Source organism: Phaseolus vulgaris, chromosome 8, assembly GCF_000499845.2.
Source record: "Phaseolus vulgaris cultivar G19833 chromosome 8, P. vulgaris v2.0, whole genome shotgun sequence".
NCBI lineage: Eukaryota > Viridiplantae > Streptophyta > Magnoliopsida > Fabales > Fabaceae > Phaseolus > Phaseolus vulgaris.
Genome location: NC_023752.2, coordinates 56,093,395 through 56,114,425, shown reverse-complemented (window position 1 = coordinate 56,114,425; position 21,031 = coordinate 56,093,395). Strand labels below are relative to the sequence as shown.

At 30.7% G+C, this 21,031-nt stretch overlaps 3 protein-coding genes across 5 annotated transcripts in view; 2 read left to right on the top strand and 1 right to left on the bottom strand.

The window, feature by feature from the left end:
* The window catches only part of LOC137825379 (subtilisin-like protease Glyma18g48580), a 60,806-nt gene that overhangs the window by 26,341 nt on the left and 13,434 nt on the right, over positions 1-21,031 (top strand). The gene's annotated exons all lie outside the window — the stretch shown is intronic.
* On the top strand, positions 7,813-11,313 carry LOC137823681 (MDIS1-interacting receptor like kinase 2-like). 2 transcript variants are annotated; one of them, XM_068628906.1, is made up of 3 exons: positions 7,824-7,926; positions 8,024-10,698; positions 10,806-11,313. In XM_068628906.1, exons 2-3 carry the CDS (start codon positions 8,073-8,075, stop codon positions 11,168-11,170), a joined length of 2,991 nt encoding a protein of 996 aa, XP_068485007.1. In that variant the 5' UTR covers positions 7,824-7,926; positions 8,024-8,072; the 3' UTR covers positions 11,171-11,313. The 2 variants fall into 2 exon arrangements, with proteins under 2 accessions (XP_068485006.1, XP_068485007.1); XM_068628905.1 differs by having other exon boundaries at positions 7,813-10,698.
* Positions 12,661-19,781, bottom strand: LOC137823687 (nucleobase-ascorbate transporter 1-like). 2 transcript variants are annotated; one of them, XM_068628913.1, is made up of 14 exons: positions 19,459-19,781; positions 17,505-17,602; positions 17,227-17,406; positions 15,820-15,920; positions 15,662-15,737; positions 15,050-15,109; positions 14,779-14,966; positions 14,603-14,699; positions 14,236-14,322; positions 14,078-14,136; positions 13,891-13,982; positions 13,696-13,773; positions 13,451-13,611; positions 12,661-13,246 (listed from the first exon to the last, which is right to left on the bottom strand). In XM_068628913.1, the coding sequence occupies exons 1-14, from the start codon at positions 19,532-19,534 to the stop codon at positions 13,034-13,036; spliced, it is 1,566 nt and encodes a 521-aa protein (XP_068485014.1). In that variant the 5' UTR covers positions 19,535-19,781; the 3' UTR covers positions 12,661-13,033. The 2 variants fall into 2 exon arrangements, with proteins under 2 accessions (XP_068485014.1, XP_068485015.1); XM_068628914.1 differs by lacking the exons at positions 15,662-15,737; positions 15,820-15,920 and having other exon boundaries at positions 19,459-19,720.

The window sequence follows — 21,031 nt, the reverse complement described above, 5'->3', positions numbered from 1 at the left end:
TACTATTTTTTAACTATCAATACTATAATTTTTAATTACCTGTCATTACTATAATTATTAAAATGAAGCTTTAGACGAATTTTTCACTAGATAAGTTAAATCTTTAATTACCGAAATAGTCTTAGAAACTTCAATCTTTTCCTGAAATCTAGCATAATTCCTCATACGCCATATCATCCATATAGAAAAGGTTGTCACAGCAAGCTTAATCAATTTAACCAAAGGACTACCATCACTCTTAATAAAAGAAAGAAGATCATCCTTATTAGAGAAATGAGAAGTAAGAAAAATCTTTCGAACCCAACTCCAAATATGTAATGCAGTAGAACATTCAAAAAATAGATGTTGAATAGATTCTTCATGCTTTTCACAAAGCGTACACATAGAACATATAAAATTAACACGGATGGGGCTGCTAGGGGGTATCCTGGTCTTGCTTCTTGTGGAGGTATTTTTCGTGGGAGTATGGGAGAATTTATTGGTGCTTTTTCAGGGTTTCTTGAAGTTCAGACTGCTTTGGCTGCTGAGTTTTATGGAGTTATACATGCTATGGAGGAAGCTCAAAAGATTGGACTTACTAATGTTTGGCTTGAATGTGATTCGGTCTTGGTTTGTGCTGCGTTTACTGCTAGGACTAATGTTCCGTGGATGCTTCGTAATCGATGGAATTCTTGTCTTAATTACTGTGGGATAATCAAGTTTAGGGTTACTCATATTTTTCGGGAGGGGAATGCATGTGCTGATAAGTTGGCTAATTTAGGGTTCATTCATAGAGAATCATTTCATTGGTATAATAGACTTCCATCTAGTATGTTCTTAGAATTCTTTATGAATAGGTATAGTCTACCTATGTATCGTTTTTGTTGACATGTGGGTTTTGGTCTAGTCCCCCCATATTTTTGTATTTTCTTTTTTTTTCTTTTTTTTTAATAATACTTTTTTCATGTGATGGCAGATGATTGTTGTTACTTGAGGTGTCAGCCTTGCTGAGATGTCAAGTTGCATTGTGATGCCTAACATGAGAACTTTTATAAAAAAAAAAAATTATTAAAATGAGAATAAAAGTCAATATTAAAATATAGTCCTGTTATTGATTATGGAAAAATATTTTGTAGCTATAAAAATATTTTAGAAAGATAATAAAATTGATTATGTCAGTAAAAAATTTAAATATATTTGTTTTAAAATTAATAAAAACAAAAATACTAATAAATTTAATTATTTAAAAAGTAATTCCATTATGCTTCTTTTCTAATAAACATGCTATATTTATTTTATTTTTCATCCAACCTTATTTCTCGCTGAATAAGCATTTATAAGAAAAAAAAACACTAAAAAAAATAATATTTGTCGTATAGTTTTTAAAAAAATATTTTAAACTTAAGTATTAGTTATTTTTTTACTGTAAAGAAGTTCTTTTTTTTAATAAATATTTATAGATAAATTTGTTTAAAATATATTCAAATAAATGGTTGCATTGATTAGAATCACCTTCTATACAATGTATTTAGCGGAACAAAAGAAAAAAAAATAAAATAATTAAAGGTCTTTGATTAAAGGAAACTAAATAAGAAATGAAAAAATATAAAGAAAATAGAATGAAAAACTTACTTTTGTCTGTATATTTTAATAGTTAAAATTATAATATCAATAGTTAAAATACTTTTTAACAAATTATGTTATTTATACCTCTATACCTATATATAAAGGGGATTCCCCTCTTAACTGCTCTTAATTTTTTTTCCTATTTTATTCTTATATTAATATTTAATTTTATTATTGTATTATGGTCATTGTGTCATTTCTTATTCCCCTCTTAACTGCTCTTAATTTTTTTTTCCATTTTATCCTTACTTAATAATTTATTGTATTAATTTATTTTGGTTATTTGGACATTTTATAATTTCAAAAATTAATAAAATAATTTTTTAATTTTAAAATTTATTTTATTTGTTATTATTTAACTGGAGAGTGGAGAGAATGGAGAGGATGGAGAGATTGATTAGTTATTTTTCTGTTTTAAAGATTTTCTTCTCTATTAAATAAAAAAAATTAAAGATATTTGTATAATATTTTGTGGACCACTTTAGTAGGAGAGTGGAGATTTGGTACGTTACTTTTCTGATTTACACTGATATTTTTTTTTATTAAAATTAATTTAAGAAACAGATTTTATGATTCTCCACTACACATAACCCACATATCCTACTTTTCACTTTCTCTCTCCCACTTTCTCTCTCCACTACTCTTTAACTTCTAATTTTAATGTTATTAAGATAAATTGTTTTTGAAAAATAAAAAAAATACTAAAGAAAAAAAAAATGCGGATACACAGGCACGTCAGTGCCTATTCCCGCTTTTTTAGATTTAATTAGAAAATAAAATATAATTCATTGTCAATTAGAGTGAGGTTTGGTTATTGATTATGACAGATTTTAAAAATGGAAGTTGTCTATAATAATGTTCACTCAAACCAGATTTTGTAACACATTTAAAGTGGTACCATCTCAACTCACTAAAAAGTGATTTTTTTTATGTCTATAATTTGCTTACTCATTCTACTGTTGGTACCACGTTTGGGCTGCAAGCAGAGTCCTCCACCCTACCACCCAACAACATTATCATGCTATTAGTAAATGAAACAAATTAAAATATAAATAATGATATATTATTTAAGTTTATGTACAATTTTTTTTCCTTCTATTTTCTTGACATTAAAATAGGATATTTGCTTATTCTATTATTTCTGATAAAAAAAATTACATTTTAATGTATATTTCATTTAAGATATCATAAAAGTATGGTTTAAGCAATTAAATATAAAATAAATAATTTATAAAAGATTAAAAATTGGATCAAAAGTTTTTTTTTATCGACAATAAAAAAATAATTAAATATGAATTACTTGAAGAGTGGTTCAACCTTTATTCATAAACATAACATTTAACTACATCATAAGATCAACCTCATCCAAACTAAAGGGTCAAGATACCAATTAGAAAAGAAAAAAAAATGCAGAATATAACTTAGATGTAACCCAAATCCAAACATTTAATTGAACCAATGCAAAAAATTTCTAATACATCCACTACACCCCTTTAAACATTACTTTGTTTCTATGCTTTAAAACCTCGTTGATTACTATGATCTAAATCACTTTCCAAATCTCATTTACCGAAACATGCAGATTAAACAACATAAACTCTGACTGAAGTATATATTTTTTATTGGTATAAACTAAGATTGGATAAAAAGTATATATTTTTTAAAATCGGAAGACCATATGTATGTGTTTAAAAATAAAAAAGACTAAATTTAGGATGGAGTAAAATATAGATATTAAAAATATATTTAAACCTATTTTTATTAAAAGCAAAAGAAAATCTGTTTTTAAAGTATAAAATATAAAAAAATGATTTGATAGAATAGTTTTAAAAAATTATTTTTGAAGTTTATAAAAAGTTAAAGATGTTTTATTTTTCTATTCTCACTTTTTAGCAATGTGTTTCATTTCGGTTTCATACCTTTTTTCTAAGTTTTTTTTCATCATATTATTTATTGTTGAAAATATAATTTTGATGACTTTAAATGAATACTAGGTTTATTTCATATCTAAAGAAGCATTATTAGGATTCATACACTTGGCCAACTTTCTTTCTTAATTTTAATCTTTAAAAAATTAAAAATTCATTTATAAAGTAATAATTAAAAAAACAACAAAAAAAATTAATATATTATCAAACTACCCGAATGCTTGTTTGAATAAGGTAAATGTGAGGTAAAATTTGTTGAAAGATGTTTATTTTAATTGGCAAAAGTACACTCATAATTGAAAATGTTGGTCCAGATGAGTTGTTTGTCTGTTAACATTATTTAACGAATAATAACAAAAGAAAAAGTATATAACCAATAATACAGTATTTTTCTTTATCCTTTTGTAATAGTCAATTGGGTAATGATAATTCATCATTTCTAAACTTAATGAAATGAATTATTTGTTATCTTATAAAATGTCCTACATAAAATAAAAAATATCAAAATAATTAATTATAATAATAACTAAATTAGAGACAATTTTAAAAATTTAAAAAAATAAATAAATTAATTTCTATTATTATTAAATAATTTTTAAATTAGTATTTAATTAATAACTAAATTTTTTTTATAAAATTTAAAAACTAAAATAATCTCTAATTTAGGCATTATAACAATTAATTATTTTTTATTTTTAAAATTAATTTATATTTTATAATTTTTTTTAGTTTTATCAGTTGTTTGAAGAACCTTTAGGTAAAATATAATTTGATTTTCAAATCTTTAATTCCACTCAAGTTATAAAATAGCTCATTTTATTATTTGATATAAAGTTATGATTTATAAACTTTTAAAAAATTATATAAAATTTAAAGAAAAAAAAAAACTCATGAATTTGGTCACAGGGTAGATGGTTTTCTAAAGTACAAAGATTTTCTTGTTTCTGTCTGCCTATTCTAACACATTGAAAATATTGGTAGCTCAAAAATTAATGAACCAACAGAGAAACCATCATTACTCTTTTAACAACAGAGAAAACATCATTACTCTTTTAACACCAAAGAGTAAATAACACTATTCCATAACCCTTTACAATAATATTATAATATTTTATATTAAAATTAAAATTAAAATAATTAAAAATTAAAATTATTTATTTATTTATTAATTAAAAATATAATTTATTTATTCCATAACCCTTTGCATCCTAACTAAAAAGCTGAATTCAACTAGAAAGAACTAATGCACTAGCTACAATCCTTGGGCAAACTGGTGTTGTTTGGGTCTCTTGGCAGATGCTTTTAAGTTAGGCAGCTAAGAAACCACAACACTTTTCTTTTCAATTTGTTGTTGGTAACTCATAAATTTTTAGTACTTCTCTTCTATTGCTACCTTATAGTTCTTTGCTAATGGTATACATGTAATTGTAGCATGTGAATAATATATATGATGATTGCTTAGTGAGCTTTTGTCTGTGCACAGTGCAGCCTTTTGCATGTGCTGTGTGAAGGATAAACTTTTATTTTCTTAGCACTCCAATTCATTTGCATGTACATCTGTCTTGTTGGCTGACTTGCTGTGTTTAATTGTAGACTGATTCAGTGAGTCACTGGAGTTACCTACACACTGCACACACTCTCATTGCAGCTTTGTACGGAAGCAGCAGTGTCCAACAGTGGCCAATCTGCACATGAGATTTCTTACTTTGGTTTAGGAATTTCTTTAACCAAGTTCAATGCCAATTGAATGCATTATTGAGTTTGTGAGAGAATAGTTGTATTATGATTGTGATGCACCAGTATATAAGAGGATTGTGCGAACCTAAGCAAGCACACAACATTTTCAAATCTTTCTACACAGTTTTAAATTGGTTTAGGGTGCTTGGAGAGGGTTGTCAATAAGCATAAAGATAGGAGAGTGAGTTTGGTTGTTCATCTCTGACCTCAGGTTTAGGTTTCTTTGATTTTAGTTTTATGCATAACCGATTATCATTGAAAAATAGTGCACTACATAATCGATTATGTAGTTAAAATACAATGGATAATCGATTATGGTTGTGACATAATTGATGATTTGATTTTTTTGCTTAGCATAATCGATTATGGAGACTGTGTAATTATGAACTTAATCGATTATCTTGGAGCATAATAGATTATGTTGGATTTTTAATTGCAAAAAAAGTCGATAATGCATCTTAAATCTTTGGATAATTGATTATGTGTTTTTTTTAAGACAACTAATAATCGGTTATGTACATGATTTTTTCAATTTTTTATTTTTTGATTTTATTTTTTATTCATTTTTTTTCAAGCACAGTTTAACCTTGCAGTTGCATTGTTTTATGTGTGATTTTTTTTTAAATGTATGTTTTATTTATGTTTAAATTGTGTTTAGATGTATATTGTTTTTGGAATTGAATTGTTTAAATTACTATAAAAAAATTACAATACCCAAATGACTATATAATTATAAATAAGTTAAATAAATAAATAAATATTACATAATAAATAACAAATAACTAATAAATAATGAACAACTAATAAAAATAAATAATAATTAATGATAACTAGAGAATAATACATAAATAATTGTTGTTTATAAATACATTAATAAATAAATTAGACCGTACAAAGTTTTGAATTACATACTCTACCAATTTCTATTTACATCAATAGTAAATAAATGAAACATGACAAATAACGAAAGTAAATAAAACCGCGTTCTGGTCATACACACAAAACAACATAACCAAGTTAAAACTATAAATAATGGAAGGTGACATGACAAATTGAATTTAGAGAAAAAAAAATTATGCTTTTATATTAAATTATTTATAATTATTTTAAATTTATTATATCTATCAAGTTACTCACAAACTTTCACTCCATTATTACATCACTTATAAATTTCAATAAAAAAAATTTTACAAATCTAAACTAATATACTCAAATCTCAAATCACTTTAAATCCACCCTCTTAAATCTCCTATTGAATCCAAACACAAATTTTTCACTTAATGTGTGTCAAGATAGTCCTTTCTCTTCTAAGAAATCGTATTCCGTGTTGGTGATCTACTCATTTCAGGAAAAAAAATTTACCCATTTTAAGAAATTTGAAAGTAAATTACACTATTCTAAGAAAAAAACCAGAATTATTTATGTAGAATGAATATAGGTGTATGTTTACGTACTATCAAACATTCAAGTCTCTTAATAGGGATGATATGTTGCCAACATGATCCATGATGCACTGTTTCTGCGTTGGATTAAAATCTGTAATATTTGGTCACCAATAACTACGTTGATTAAATCTTATTTAACATTATAATAACAAGATTAACAGAGATAATAGGTAAAATTTTCTAAGTTTAATTAATTCATCCTTATAAAGAGGTTTAGGTTGATCAACATTATCTTACCTTACAGTACAAATGTATTCATCATTTATTATAATCAACTAACTAAGATTGAGAACTAACTTTTACATACAATTCTTCAACATTCCTATCAAGAACTGAAACCCATAACAAAAGACAAGAGCACGAAAACTTTTCACCCTGAGCAGGAACGGAACAGAATCAATATTCAAACTAAGATATATTTGCTTTATTTCATATTTTTGGATGTGAATTTGTCAGAACTTCTGGATCTAAAATGCAAACATGCTGATAATATGATAAGCTTGTAAATTTGGTTTTCTTACACGAAAAAAATATTTTAAATGTGCAGGAATGGAAATCATGTTAAAAAGAAAGTGGACAAACTTAGATAAGATGAAGGAGCGTTGAACTTTTCATTTCTCGCTGCTTGCTCTTTTTAATGCAAATAGTATTTGTACTGTCACGGGTACGCTGGAATCTCACCCGATGGCCCAACATCATGATTTCTAGAATTAATATCATAAAATCTCACACACAATTAACATGAATTCAATAGACAAGTAATTTGGTGGTATACTTATACAATGTCTCTCGTTATATTACATAAATGATCTCATATACTTCGCAATATTCATTATTATGTTATATAAATGTTTTGATCATATGACATAATACTCCGACCTACATAAAGTATATTTATATTTTATATTATATGACAGTGTCAAGATGACCACTTATAGGGAGTCGATTCATCTTTATATTTGACACAATACTTACTATATACATAGAATTTGATGACTTTACTGACTTGAGCGTCGGAATACTGTCTACAACAGGTGAAATGCCTCATTCTTTTGGAGCCAACTCATTAAAGCTTGAAAAATGACCACTCGAAGTCCATTCAAATTCCGACCGACTTCATCTCGACAATAAGAGTATTGAAGTAATGGACCCTATTTGAAGTGAGGAATACAACAATTGACTACAATTGTGCAGAAAGCAAAACATATTCTGTGAGGATTCATCTCTTGCCTCAAAGTGCAACATGAGGTGCACAAAGCTTGTAACATTTCAGTTTATTCTCATCACGTTTTTCTTTTCACTTTTAAGATTCTCTTCCTTGGAAGTTTCTGGTGTTTCTTTAGCCAACGGTACTGTTATGGTTGGCTATGAAGCTGCTGAAGATGAAGACATTGAAGCAAGTGCTCTATTGAGGTGGAAAGCCAGCCTTGATAACCAAAGCCAGGTTTCCTTGTCTTCTTGGTCTACTTTTACTAGCCCTTGCAAATGGAAGGGAATAGTTTGTGATGAATCCAACTCTGTCAGCACTATAAATCTTGCAAAATTTGGACTAAAAGGTACACTTCTCAATCTCAGTTTCTCATCATTTCCAAAGCTTATGAGGTTGTGTTTAAGTTACAACAACCTCAATGGACCTATTCCCCGCGAAATTGGTAACATGTCCAAAATTTCTGAGTTGAAAATGGATCGTAATCATTTTAGTGATTCCATCCCCCAAGAAATAGGGGCACTGCATAACTTGGAGTATCTGTTCTTGAGAGAAAATCAACTTTCTGGCTCCATCCCCTCAACAATTGGAGTGTTGAAAAATCTTGTTACACTTGATTTATCATCCAACCATCTCTCTGGTACAATCCCTTCTGTTGGAAACTTAACAAATTTAGAACAACTTATCCTCCATAATAACCTTCTCTCTGGTCCTATTCCTGAGGAGTTGCGAGGACTTCATCTTCTCACAACAATCATTTTGTCAACAAATCAACTTTCAGGGCCAATCCCGTCTTCCATAGGAGACCTGGCTAATTTGAGGACACTTCAGCTCACTCGTAATAAACTACATGGATCAATTCCTTCCTCTCTTGGAAACTTGACAAAACTCATTAAATTGTCCATGTCTGACAACAAGCTTTCTGGATCAATTCCTGCTTCCATAGGAAACTTGGTCAATCTAGAAAAGTTTAACCTTGCAGTAAACAATCTTTCTGGACCTATTCCCTCTACCTTCAGATATTTGACCAAGCTTACCTTCCTATTACTTCATGTGAACAAACTTACTGGAAGTTTTTCAACAGCAACAAGTAACCTTACCAATTTAGTAAACTTGCAACTAAGCTCTAATCATTTTACTGGCCCTTTGCCACAATATATTTGCCTTGGAGGGTCACTTTTATTTTTTGCAGCCAATGAGAATCATTTGACTGGTCCAATTCCAACAAGTTTGAAGAACTGCTCCAGTCTTAAAAGGCTCAACCTTGCAGAAAATATGTTGATCGGAAATATTTCAAATGATTTTGGTGTATATCCAAATCTGGAGTACATTGATCTGAGTAGAAATGCCTTAAACGGTCAACTTTCATCAAATTGGGTCAAATGTCATAATCTCATAGGCCTAATGATCTCATACAATAATTTATTCGGTGGTATACCCCCAGAGCTAGGCCAGGCACCTAAATTACAAAAGCTTGAACTGTCTTCAAATCGTCTAACAGGAAAGATTCCAAAAGAACTTGGGAACTTGACCTACTTGTCTGAACTCTTCATAAGTAAGAACCAACTTTCGGGCAACATTCCCACTGAAATTGGTTCCTTAGAGCAACTTCAGTACCTTGATCTTGCAGCAAATGGTTTAAGTGGTCCAATCCCAAAACGGTTTGGAAGGTTGCACAAGTTATATCACTTGAACTTAAGCCATAACAAATTAATGGAAAGCATTCCATCTGAATTTAGCCAATTGCAATATCTTCAAAATCTTGATCTTAGTTGTAATTTTTTAAATGGAAAAATTCCAGCAGCACTTGGAAAATTGAAGATGTTGGAAAACTTGAACCTCTCCCACAACAATCTCACTGGAAACATTTCTTCCAGTTTCAAGGATATGATGAGTTTGACAAATGTTGACATATCTAACAACCAATTAGAGGGTCCAATTCCTAATAGTCGAGCCTTCCTTAACGCTCCATTTGAAGCATTGAAATCCAACAAAAACTTGTGTGGCTATGCTTCCGGGCTGATGCCTTGCCCGCGGTTGTTGAATCACAATCCTCGTGATAAAAAGGCCATGATGTTGGAAATTTTCCTTCCTTTGGGTGCACTATTTGTGGTTGGAGTTTCACTATATATTCATTTTGTAAAAGCAAGAAAAATAAAAAAGCTAGAGAAAGAAGAACAAGCTCGAGATCCTTTTTCTGTATTGCATTATGATGGCAAAATAATGTATGAAAATATCATCGAAGCAACAAATGATTTCGATGACAAATATCTCATCGGAAGAGGAGGGTTTGGATGTGTTTACAAAGCCATCTTACCCTCTGGCCACATTGTTGCTGTGAAAAAACTTCAAGTTGAAGTTGACAGGGAAAAGCTTGATTTTAAGGCTTTTACAACTGAAGTTCGAGCCTTGACAAAAATCAAACATCGTAACATTGTGAAGTTGCATGGGTTTTGTGAACATCCACGCCATTGTTTATTGGTTTATGAGTTCCTAGAATGTGGCAGCTTGGATAAAGTACTAAACAACGACACACATGCAGAAATGTTTGATTGGAATAAGAGGGTTAACGTTATTAAAGGTTTGGCAAATGCTTTGTATTACATGCATCATGGTTGCTCTCCTCCTATTGTTCATCGTGACATATCAAGCAAGAATGTTCTTATAAGTTTGGAATATGAAGCTCGAATATCTGACTTTGGAACAGCAAAGATTCTAGATCCTAATTCACGAAATTTAACTTCGTTTGCTGGCACTTATGGATATGCTGCACCAGGTTAGGCCCTTTAATTTTTGTACATCTTAAGAAACTCTACAATTGTTTCAATAACAAGCATTGCCACCTTTTGTGTTACATAATTTTCATAATTTGATGTACTGCAGAGCTTGCTTATACCATGGAAGTGAATGAGAAATGCGATGTGTTCAGTTTTGGGGTGCTTTGTATGGAGATAATAATGGGAAATCATCCACGAGATCTCATTTCTTGGATGCATTCACCCTCTTCAACACCAGAGACATCTAATTTGCCATTGAAGGATGTGATAGACCAACGACTTCCTCTTCCAGTGATGCCAGTTGTGCTGGAGGTGGTCTTGATTGCAAAAGTGGCATTTGCTTGTTTGAATGAAAGACCATTTTCTCGTCCAACCATGGAAGATGTGTACAACAAGTTTGTGATGCCTAAGTCACCTTTAATGAGGGAGACACTCAACACCATTGTACTTGGACAACTTCAAAATCATTGAACATGCTTTTCTTTTCTATAATAACTTCACTTCTTCTTTCCTCTGTTTATGCTGCTTGTAATGTGTTGCAGCTTTTCTAGAAATATTTGGAAATAAATTGGTGGTGTGCCATAAATTGTTCCAGTTATGAAATTTTATTAGTAGACATTCCGTATTTCACTCTCATTTACCATATATCAGTATCTTGCAGATAAAATTTTGCATATGTTTTTCTATCTTTTTTTATCTTTAGCTGACTATAAATAGAAGTTTGGTCAATACCCATAATAAATATTTATTTTATAAACGTACAAAGTATATTATAGTTAAAATTTGTAAAAAAGAGATATTTCAAATTATAAATTAAATGTATATTTAGATTAAAAGATTATATAGTGGTATAAGATATTTCATATTATTGCTAATTTCTTTTAAAGATGTTGAAACTCAAATTAGAACTAAAGATATTAAAACTAATAAACTAAAAAAATGTTAAAAAAAGTTTCTAAAGATATTTTCTTTAGAAAAAAAAGTTAAAAATGTGTTTATAGAAAAATAAAAGTTTAAATCACTTTTATTCAACTTTGTACTTCCTCCATTCACAATAATCCAACTTTTTTATGTCTAATATGATCTTAAATTAATTATCCTCTTTCTTAATAAAAACAATCCATTTATTGAAAGAATAAGACTATTTTTACAAAGTGTTTCAAAAAGTAGCATATTTGTTGCGATTCAATTTGTGTAAGAAAATCTTAAAGCAGTGAAATAGAGCATATACAATGTAATTAAATGGAGTTGATGGTGGAATAACACAGTTTTATATTAGTGTTTGATCTAATTCATTTAAATATACAGACACAATCTTATATTATTATGAATCAATCAGATTCTTTGTATTTTGTGTAATTAACTTTGGTGTTATCTAGCATTTTTCTTGTAAAATGAAATTGAGTTTTGTATTTGATTCTAATTCTTGACAACTGCAACAAACATTTAAGATGTGCTTGATAGCCTCTGGTTAAAAGACATAGAATGGCATTAATTTTAACTGCTTGGTTATTAAAAATGGAAGAAAGTTGAAGCCTATTGGTTTCTTTCTATTTCCACACCTTTCATTTCACTCTATTAAACCATACAAATCCTTAATAACGCAGTAACGCACCTTATCAGATTCCCTTCTTGTCCTAGGGGCTCCCTATTTGCTTTTCTAATGTCTCTATCTCTCCTTTTGGTTTGGTTTACTTCTCTATTTGAAACAATAAAATATGCTTAAATTCTTTTGTTGGTTGAAGGGCTTCAGACAGAGAAATGGTTACATAACGTGCCATTCAGGCCTTTAGTCAGAGGAATCATTCCATATAAGTCCACCACATCTTCATAGAGAGTAATTTTGATACAGATGCCCTTGCAAATAAAGGGTCACATCATTAATGCGTTAATTACTATATCCATGCATGAAATGTTTGGTTGACAGGTTAGAGTTTTGCTTGATTTTGGCTTGGTGCCCCTTTCAGTCATAAAAAACCTGCTTTCTATTATCGTTTGCAAAATGAAATATCATGAATCCTACGTAAAGAAAAGCTGCTTTGACAGCAGCACAAAAAGAGAAAACTATACAGTAAATTCACTAAATTCATTTGGTGGGCATGTACATCGAGAAACAACTCATTACTCATCAGTAAGGAGCAATTATTGCATCTCCTGAACATGGACCAAATGCTTTAGAATCCTTAACTGTTGTAGGACCACGATTTCACATGGGGTCCACAAAAAAATTGGCTGGTAGTCAATGAAAAAGTAGCTTTTGTTAGTCCTACCTCATGAATGCTGGAACATGCAACTCCAAGAAAATCTGATGTACCCTGATAATCTTCATTAAGATCATGTAGGTGGGAAGAACCTATTGAGATTGAATGGCAACGTATAGAATTCTTCGTTTCTATTGTCTCCTTTAAACGTTCTAAACTTCACCCACCATGGCATTCCTCGATCTTTCTTTGACCTTTCTACCTCAAGAGTGTTATCAAGCAACACTGCCACTATCAAACCCACTGTTGGTGGTGATGAGAATAAGGTATTTAAGAATGCATTGAACTGCAAAGATGAAAATTTTGTATTAAGAGCAAGCAAACTACTAAGCGGCTATTTGATTATGACAAGTGTAAAGAACAAGGTTACAAACCAAAACAAAATTCAAAAGTTCAAATTTCTTAGAGGAAGACTGAAAAGAGAGAGCATGACAGTAACATATTATTTCATAAAGCATAATATTAGTTGGCTGAAGAAAAGTAAACTTACCCATCCAGCATTAGTATGAACAAGGCCATGTCGTGAAGGAGTCCAGTATTGATTGAAAAATTGAGGAACAGATATCCCAAGGAACAGAGTGAGACCAATGATAATAAGATTTCTCATGGAGTTCAGGTTTGTGAACTGAAGAAATGATATTCCAATTGAAGCTGTAAACAAGGGAAAGTAGTTGAGAATTGAGGAGCAAGAGTAATGCATTGCAATGAAATCTCATTTTAGAGTATACGACATACCCACTAGGCCAAAGAGAATGCAGTACAGTGCAGCAAAAATTGGGAAGGGTATAGAGGCAAACACAGCTCCAAATTTTCCTACACATCATTGAAGAAAAAGAAAAAAAAAAACACCATAAGTGAAACTATCTATTCTAGCATTGTCGGTTTACTTCTAGTGTAACCCAGGCCAATCTTTGATTTGTGTCTACCAACCTAAAATAGAGAAGAATATCATGAAGCCAGAAGAAATCTGAACAACTCTGCGACTTCCAACTCGGGTTAGTCCAAGGAGTCCCACATTTTCCCTAGAAAAATCAGCCATGATGCTCATCAAGCTACAATAGAAAGATACATGATTGTACACAATTGAAGTTAAAACTCAATGAAGATAAAGACTTACACAGAAACAGTGGAACCAGTGACTGATCCATAGAGACCATCAAGTAAGACGCCAATCCCCTGGTTAAGATAGAGATCACCTCCAGCAATCAGTCATATAAACTTTCCTATAATATTGAAACTTTTAATAACTGCTCACAAGATTGAAGTTTTAATAACCTGCCAACCAATGCCTCGACTCAATACATAAGCAGGAGGAGGAGTAGCAATTGCTAGTCGAGATGCTGCCATATATGCACCAGTTGACTGCAACAAGAAGTGAATGTCAAGATGTCAATGCATTGTTGAAAATTCAAAAAATATCATGAGATGATGAGACTATATGGTGATTGTATCAGTGTTTTGTTTCTTAACTCGTTGTGAGGCTTTTGGGGGACCTAAGACCCCTAGGCGAAATTTCAAAATGTCAATCTGTATCAACAGATGACATGCACTGGGATAGAACACATACATAAATACAATAAAGCTATACAGACCAAGTCAATCCAAAAATTAAAATAAAATAATAAGGAATGAGAATAAATACCTCTACCATTGAGACAATAACCGCTGACATCATGGCAAATGAATGGCCAGCAGAAAATGTAGGTGGACCCCATTGGAAAGGATATGGGAACATGAACCTAGTACAACATGAAGAAACCTACGAAGTCAGCAACTTGAAACATATCAAAAGAAATTAGAACATGTTTTTTCACACACCATGGGGCAGTAGATATCAGATTAGCTCGATCTGTTCGACAACTATTTTGTGTTGTGTCTGGCTTGTGTCGGTAAGCTCCACTGGCGGTCAAGATAACAGCATAGATCCAAACAATTGGCACACAAATCAGCACTGGAAAACGTTCAAAGATAGGGATATCTCTAAATGGTCTCACGTGCTTTAGATACTGCACTTTATAGCAAGTTTGATTGTCTTAGGAAAAGATTTATAATTTGATGCACACCACAAATTTCTAGTTAAAGCACTTACTTGAGACAAACCAATTACCAACAACAGCATTGGTATACCAATTTCTACACAATCCCCCAACTGAAAAAGATGATAATAGAAAACATTGAGTAAATTTATAAACATGGTATGAAAAATATGGCAATCATCAAGCTTATAGAGAGATCATGGCCAATTACAAGATTTTGATGAAGAAAATGCCATCAATGTTTGCATGCAAATAAAATAACGCATTATGCCATTATCAAATAATTCAGAAATATAGTAAACATGGTGAATCAAAGAATTTTGCTACCGAAAATGTTCTCAATATCTCTGTATATAAATTAATAATTATGCTACTACCAAATAATTTGAAGATAAAAAGTAGAGAAAGCCCTCAATGCATATATGCTGAAAAGAAGGATAAAAAATCAATATTGAATTGGAATCACTTAAATAGGTAACAGCCTCAAAGATTGGATTCTAGAGAAGTTCCTTAAATATTACAGTTTATCATTATTCAAAATAAACTTTGTTCTAGATGTTGATATTGCATTGCATTCACATAAACTGTGTCAATAGAAGACCATTTGTCAAAAAAATTAGTACAGAGATCATCACAATTAAGATGGCGATTTGAGCCACACCTACCACAGGGAATCCACGTTGAAATAATCCTAATCCAACCAATCCAACTACAGGTGCCATACCAAGGGGACTGAAAAATCTGGAGAGAAGATCCAAAAAAATAAATGCTTGAAATTTATTTAGACATTTTCAACTCAAACATGTCACATGTTACTAGTAACCTTGAAAAGAGTCCCCAGATTTGGCTGTAACCCAGGATTATCTGAATACTTGATGCTACAATTAAAGCTCCTTGTATTGCTCGCATTGTTTGTATAAATCTCTGCAAAGCAATCACATCGCAAAATCTCTTATTCCAAACAAAAGAGAAATTTAACTGGATTTATATGAAAGTTTACATAATTTATGTTGCTCCTTAATAAGAACACATTAGGAGAGCCACACAACAAAAGCTAGTAATTGTAATTAGATGCCCAAGGCTTTATAAACCACACAATAAAATTTCATAGTTCCAATGTGAGACTGGAGTCATATCTCCCAACTGAACCTAACATCCCGCCACACTCCACAGCCCAGCACCTATTTGAGCTGACTGTATATTAGTCCATCGACTAGTCCCAGAACCACACTGCAATGCTGATATCACGACCTTGTGCCTCTTGTTTGCAGTTGAGATGTGGTGGAATGCTTTGATACCAACTCCTAGGAACCAAACCAGTACAAAAGAAATATTGTGATCAACATTGAACAGGTAGATGGTAGGGTTCCACTCTGATCTAGGTGATATAGAAGTAGAAGATGAAATACCACGTATTAGTCCATGGTATTTGAGATAGCCTAAAGTTCTCCCTTATTCCAAGCTTAACTCCCTCACCCCCATTCTAACCACTCCTCCTCACCAATCAAATATATTCAATTAGAAATTGTATATGATTCTCGATTCTCTGTTCACTGCCTATTTCTCCTGGTGTTCATCCTTCACAGTATATCGGTCTCCTATCAATCCCCAAATTATATTAGGATACCGCTGTCATCTATCCAAAATTAAGTCCACACATTCAGAGGATGTTTAATCATAATTGAGTACAAAAATATTATATGTTAGACGAAATGCTAGTAAGTAGTAACACGCTATTTATTATTGTTTGAAATTTACTCAGACTCAAACTCATGTGAGAGTCATTGAATGTGTAGGGTCCACTAGGTGAGTCCCAAAAAATTTCAAACAATACTATAGTGTTAGAAAGAGAATGTCAAAAAGTGAGCCCTCACTTTAAACTTCACTGACAACCTCATACTAAGTGGATATAGCAAAGTTGGTAAAACCTAAATAGATGATTTTCCCAGTGATCAATAATTAGCCTATCTACAACTAAACCTGGTATGTTTCACTTAAGAACAATAATTGAATTTTGTTGAGAATAATAAATCCTTGGTTATGTGCTTAGGAATGTTGAGTCTGGAAGCTCCCGTAGAGGATTCAGTGCTTATAAAGGTTTGCAGGTCCCAAAATCAATTATGGACAAAGGATTATCATTGCTAATTGCTAATGATTAGATGTTACAAATAAAAAAATGTAATGTCCTCTGAACCTAACAGTGGTGAAGAAAGGGAATGACGAAACTTACTTCATTAGGGTCACTAATTTGTTGTAATGATGAGTCGGTGATAATATAAGCAATTGGGTATATGTATGCAGATGAACCTCCTCCAACTACTGTAGGCAATCTGGTTCCAAAAAGCGTTTGGAGAAGTGTGTTAACGCCAGCTACAAAGAGCAGTGTCTGTATCACCCGTGCCTTGTCACCCTGGTGGTATCAATATCCAAATCACGAACATGTAAATATCAGCAATAAATGTGTGAAATGCAATAATTGTTTTACATATGAGCAGAAATTCAACATACATCACTTCCTCCCATGGCATGAACAATCCATGAAGGAATCATCACACTTGTTCCCAACATCAATATATAATTTTGAAATGCAAGTAGGATAGCTTCAGCTGCAAGACAAGAAATTCACAGTGAGCCAACAAGAAAGAAAATGTAAAGGAAAATGGGAACATTGATACCCCAGGTCACAATCTAAATTGCAATTCAAAATTTCAAACCATTGATTACAAAACAAGAAGACAAACTTCATGCCAAAATTGTGTATATCTTGCGCATGGATTCTGGTGGAGATTCTACATCATCTAGACACATGACCAAAACATGCAGGCCTTATCTTAGAAGTCAATTTTATATAATTGAGTTTCACCCAAAATCTAGATTCTAAGATGATATCTACCTTAGTGACTATTATTGGATCTATGAAGCCTATCCATATGCATTCTCTCACTAGAATAGACCTATATGTATACTGTGCATTTCATCCTCAACTCTTTAACTTAACTACACTTCTCACACACAGATATATGAAAATTTGGTGCAGGGTTTCTTTCTATGATATCTACAAATACCCCTATCTTGTTTTTTTATACACTACTTGAACACAAGTCAATAAAGTGAGCCGGTGTGTCTATGTGTTGACGTTTCAAACATACCTTTAATACATGTGGGACACCCCTCCATGGTGTCACATAAAAAATTCTTTCTTTTTCTCATATACTAGACAAATCTCCAACACAGGAGAGCAACGCCTACTATTGGCTAAACACTTCTCTAACATTTCAAATCACTTTCTTGTGAATAAAGTTAACTTGCGTTTATTATAAATATCACTCATAACATTTTTTTGGCTCATTATCATCCGGCTTAACAAGTCATTTTAACTTCTAAGAAATATTATTCATCTTATTTTGGATTTTTTTTTGTATAAATTGCATTGTGAAAAGGATGCCTTAATGTTCTTTCTGTGATTCATTATCATATAAAAATTGAAAAAATAACTAACCACCATGTTTTTAGGAAGATGAATATATATATATAAATAGAGTTACGCTGTTATCTACGAATAAAAAAGTAACAAAAAAAACACTTATTTGACGAAGACTTATCTACTCCAACACTTTTCTAATATGCATATTAGTTATGAATTAATATGTAGGGCCACTTATTCGATCGTTATTAGTAACCATTTTTTTCCTTGAACCACGCCAGAAGAGGTGGGGCAAAGTGGTAATTACATTATAATGGTCATGATTAAAAGCCTTCTTAGAAACAGTGATCACTATTTCAAATAGCTAAAAGACAACTTAAAATGAAGACGAAAAACAACGATATCAAGATTTCTATTTAAAAACGAGAATGCTATAATAATGCACTCAAATTAAAATCTAACTAACCCCAGAAGAAAAAGGCCAAAAAACAGAAAACTTCAAACTCTCAACTCTATCTAAATAACATAAAAATCTCAACTTTTCAATCCATATAATACCAGAACCGAAGTAATAGCCTAGTCTCACACTCTTTGAAGCAACGCATTCAAAACTAACAAACCCAAATGGAAGAAAACCTAGCCCATGCAATGGCTTCAAGACCAAAAAAAAAAAAACTTTCAATCATTTCATCTATCCCATCCATTTGGGTTTGTAACTACGGTTTTAGAAAACACAAAACATTGTCATTTGTTCTTCAAAACAGACAACCTTCTTCTTCCTTTGTTTTCAGTCCACAAATGATCATCAAAGTTCAAAACCAAATATGTAACAAGCACCCACTTTTGCTCACAAAAATACACCCTTTTTTGCCGGATGGCAATAGAAGATGACGAAAAAGAATAGAAAAAATATGTGTGACAAGTGAGATAAGCAACTTGAAAAGGTACAGAGAAACACAAAAACTAGTTTTTTTATATTCGTATATTAAAACAAGAGAAAGAAATGAGAGGGAGCAAAATATAGAAGATAGTACATACCCCAGGGAGGATTAGAGTCTAGACAGCATTCAAGGTCCTGAAGCTGTTCCATAGGGAGATGGGTAATGTCTGCCATTGTTGTAGCTTGAGATGAATACAAAAGAGAAAGAAATAGGTATGGGGAAAGAAGAAAAGGAAAAGGTTGATGAGGAAGAAGAAGAAGAAGAAGAAGAAGAAGAATTGAGAAGAAAGTAAAGTGCAATCCAAGAATAATAAAGTGAAGAAAAGCATTAATATTAATTAGTGAAATGATGGGAAGGGAAAGTGCAAGTGTGTAACACCCTGAATAAGCTAGTTATTATTTTTTGGTTAGGAAAAAAAGCAACATGGTTTACGAAAGTATTCCTGAAAAACAGTGAAGCATGCAAGGGTCCCCACAAACTCCAGAAGTGGCCTCACTGAAATGTCCTTTGGTTCTCAAAAAGACTGTTTTAGCCACTATTGGAATGGTACGGAAGCCATTCAGAAGCACCATTTTGTTGCCCTAAATAAATTCTAAATTCGACATTTTGTGTTTCTCATATACCTTTGCCTTCACCTCTTCACATTCACATGCATACAATCAAATTCAAAACTTCCAAACAAATTAAATATATTTTTAGTGACTTTTCATTTTACTTTTTATAAGATTAAGAAGCTATGTATAATGTAAAATTAATTTGTTTTTATTTTTTAAAAAAATTATCTCTTTAATATTCATTTTTTTATATTCTATTCCATAATTTTAAAAGTTATAAAAATAAATTAAGATTAGTTTATTATATTTTCAATTAACATATAGATTTACATGAATTAATTTTAAAAATTAATAAAAAAATAATTAGATATTATCTAATAAAATTAGATACTATTTTATAAATTAAAAAAATTATTGATATTTAAAATAGTTTCTATTATTAATAAAAATTTATAAAATAGCTTTTAAAGTGATATTTAGTTATTAATTATCAAGATTTAGCTATTTACTTTTTTATATTCTAAACTACTAATTTAAATTCTAAAATATTAGTTGTTAAAATCTTAATAGCTAATTTAGATACTAATATATAAATTATTTTATAAATTTTTATTAATAATAAAAACTATTTTAAATACAGTAATTTTTTAATTTTTAAAATAATATCTAATTTAGTCAACATAATAATTAATTATATTTGAATTTTTTTTAGTGTTATATTATTTAAAATTTGATTAAAATAGATTAATATGGATAGTGTACATGTATAGTAATATATTAGGTTATTGAACTAGGTTTTTTAAGGATTTTATCTGAAACTTTGAAAAACTGAGTATTAAGAGACTAGGGAAGTTACATAAATTGAAAGCATGTTAGATACCTATTAGTGAATTAATGTAAAACTAGTTATGTTTTAACAATATATCGTTTTGTTGGATTAGATACCTATCTGTAATTGTTTTCTAAACAAGGTTTATACGGTCTTGAATGTTGCAATTATTTTATATAAATAATAAATAACTAGTTAGTACGTAAACTTGGTATATTATTGATGAACAAATTGAACGTTTTATTGTAATTGAATTGAGACATTAATATTGAGAAAAAAAATGTTTT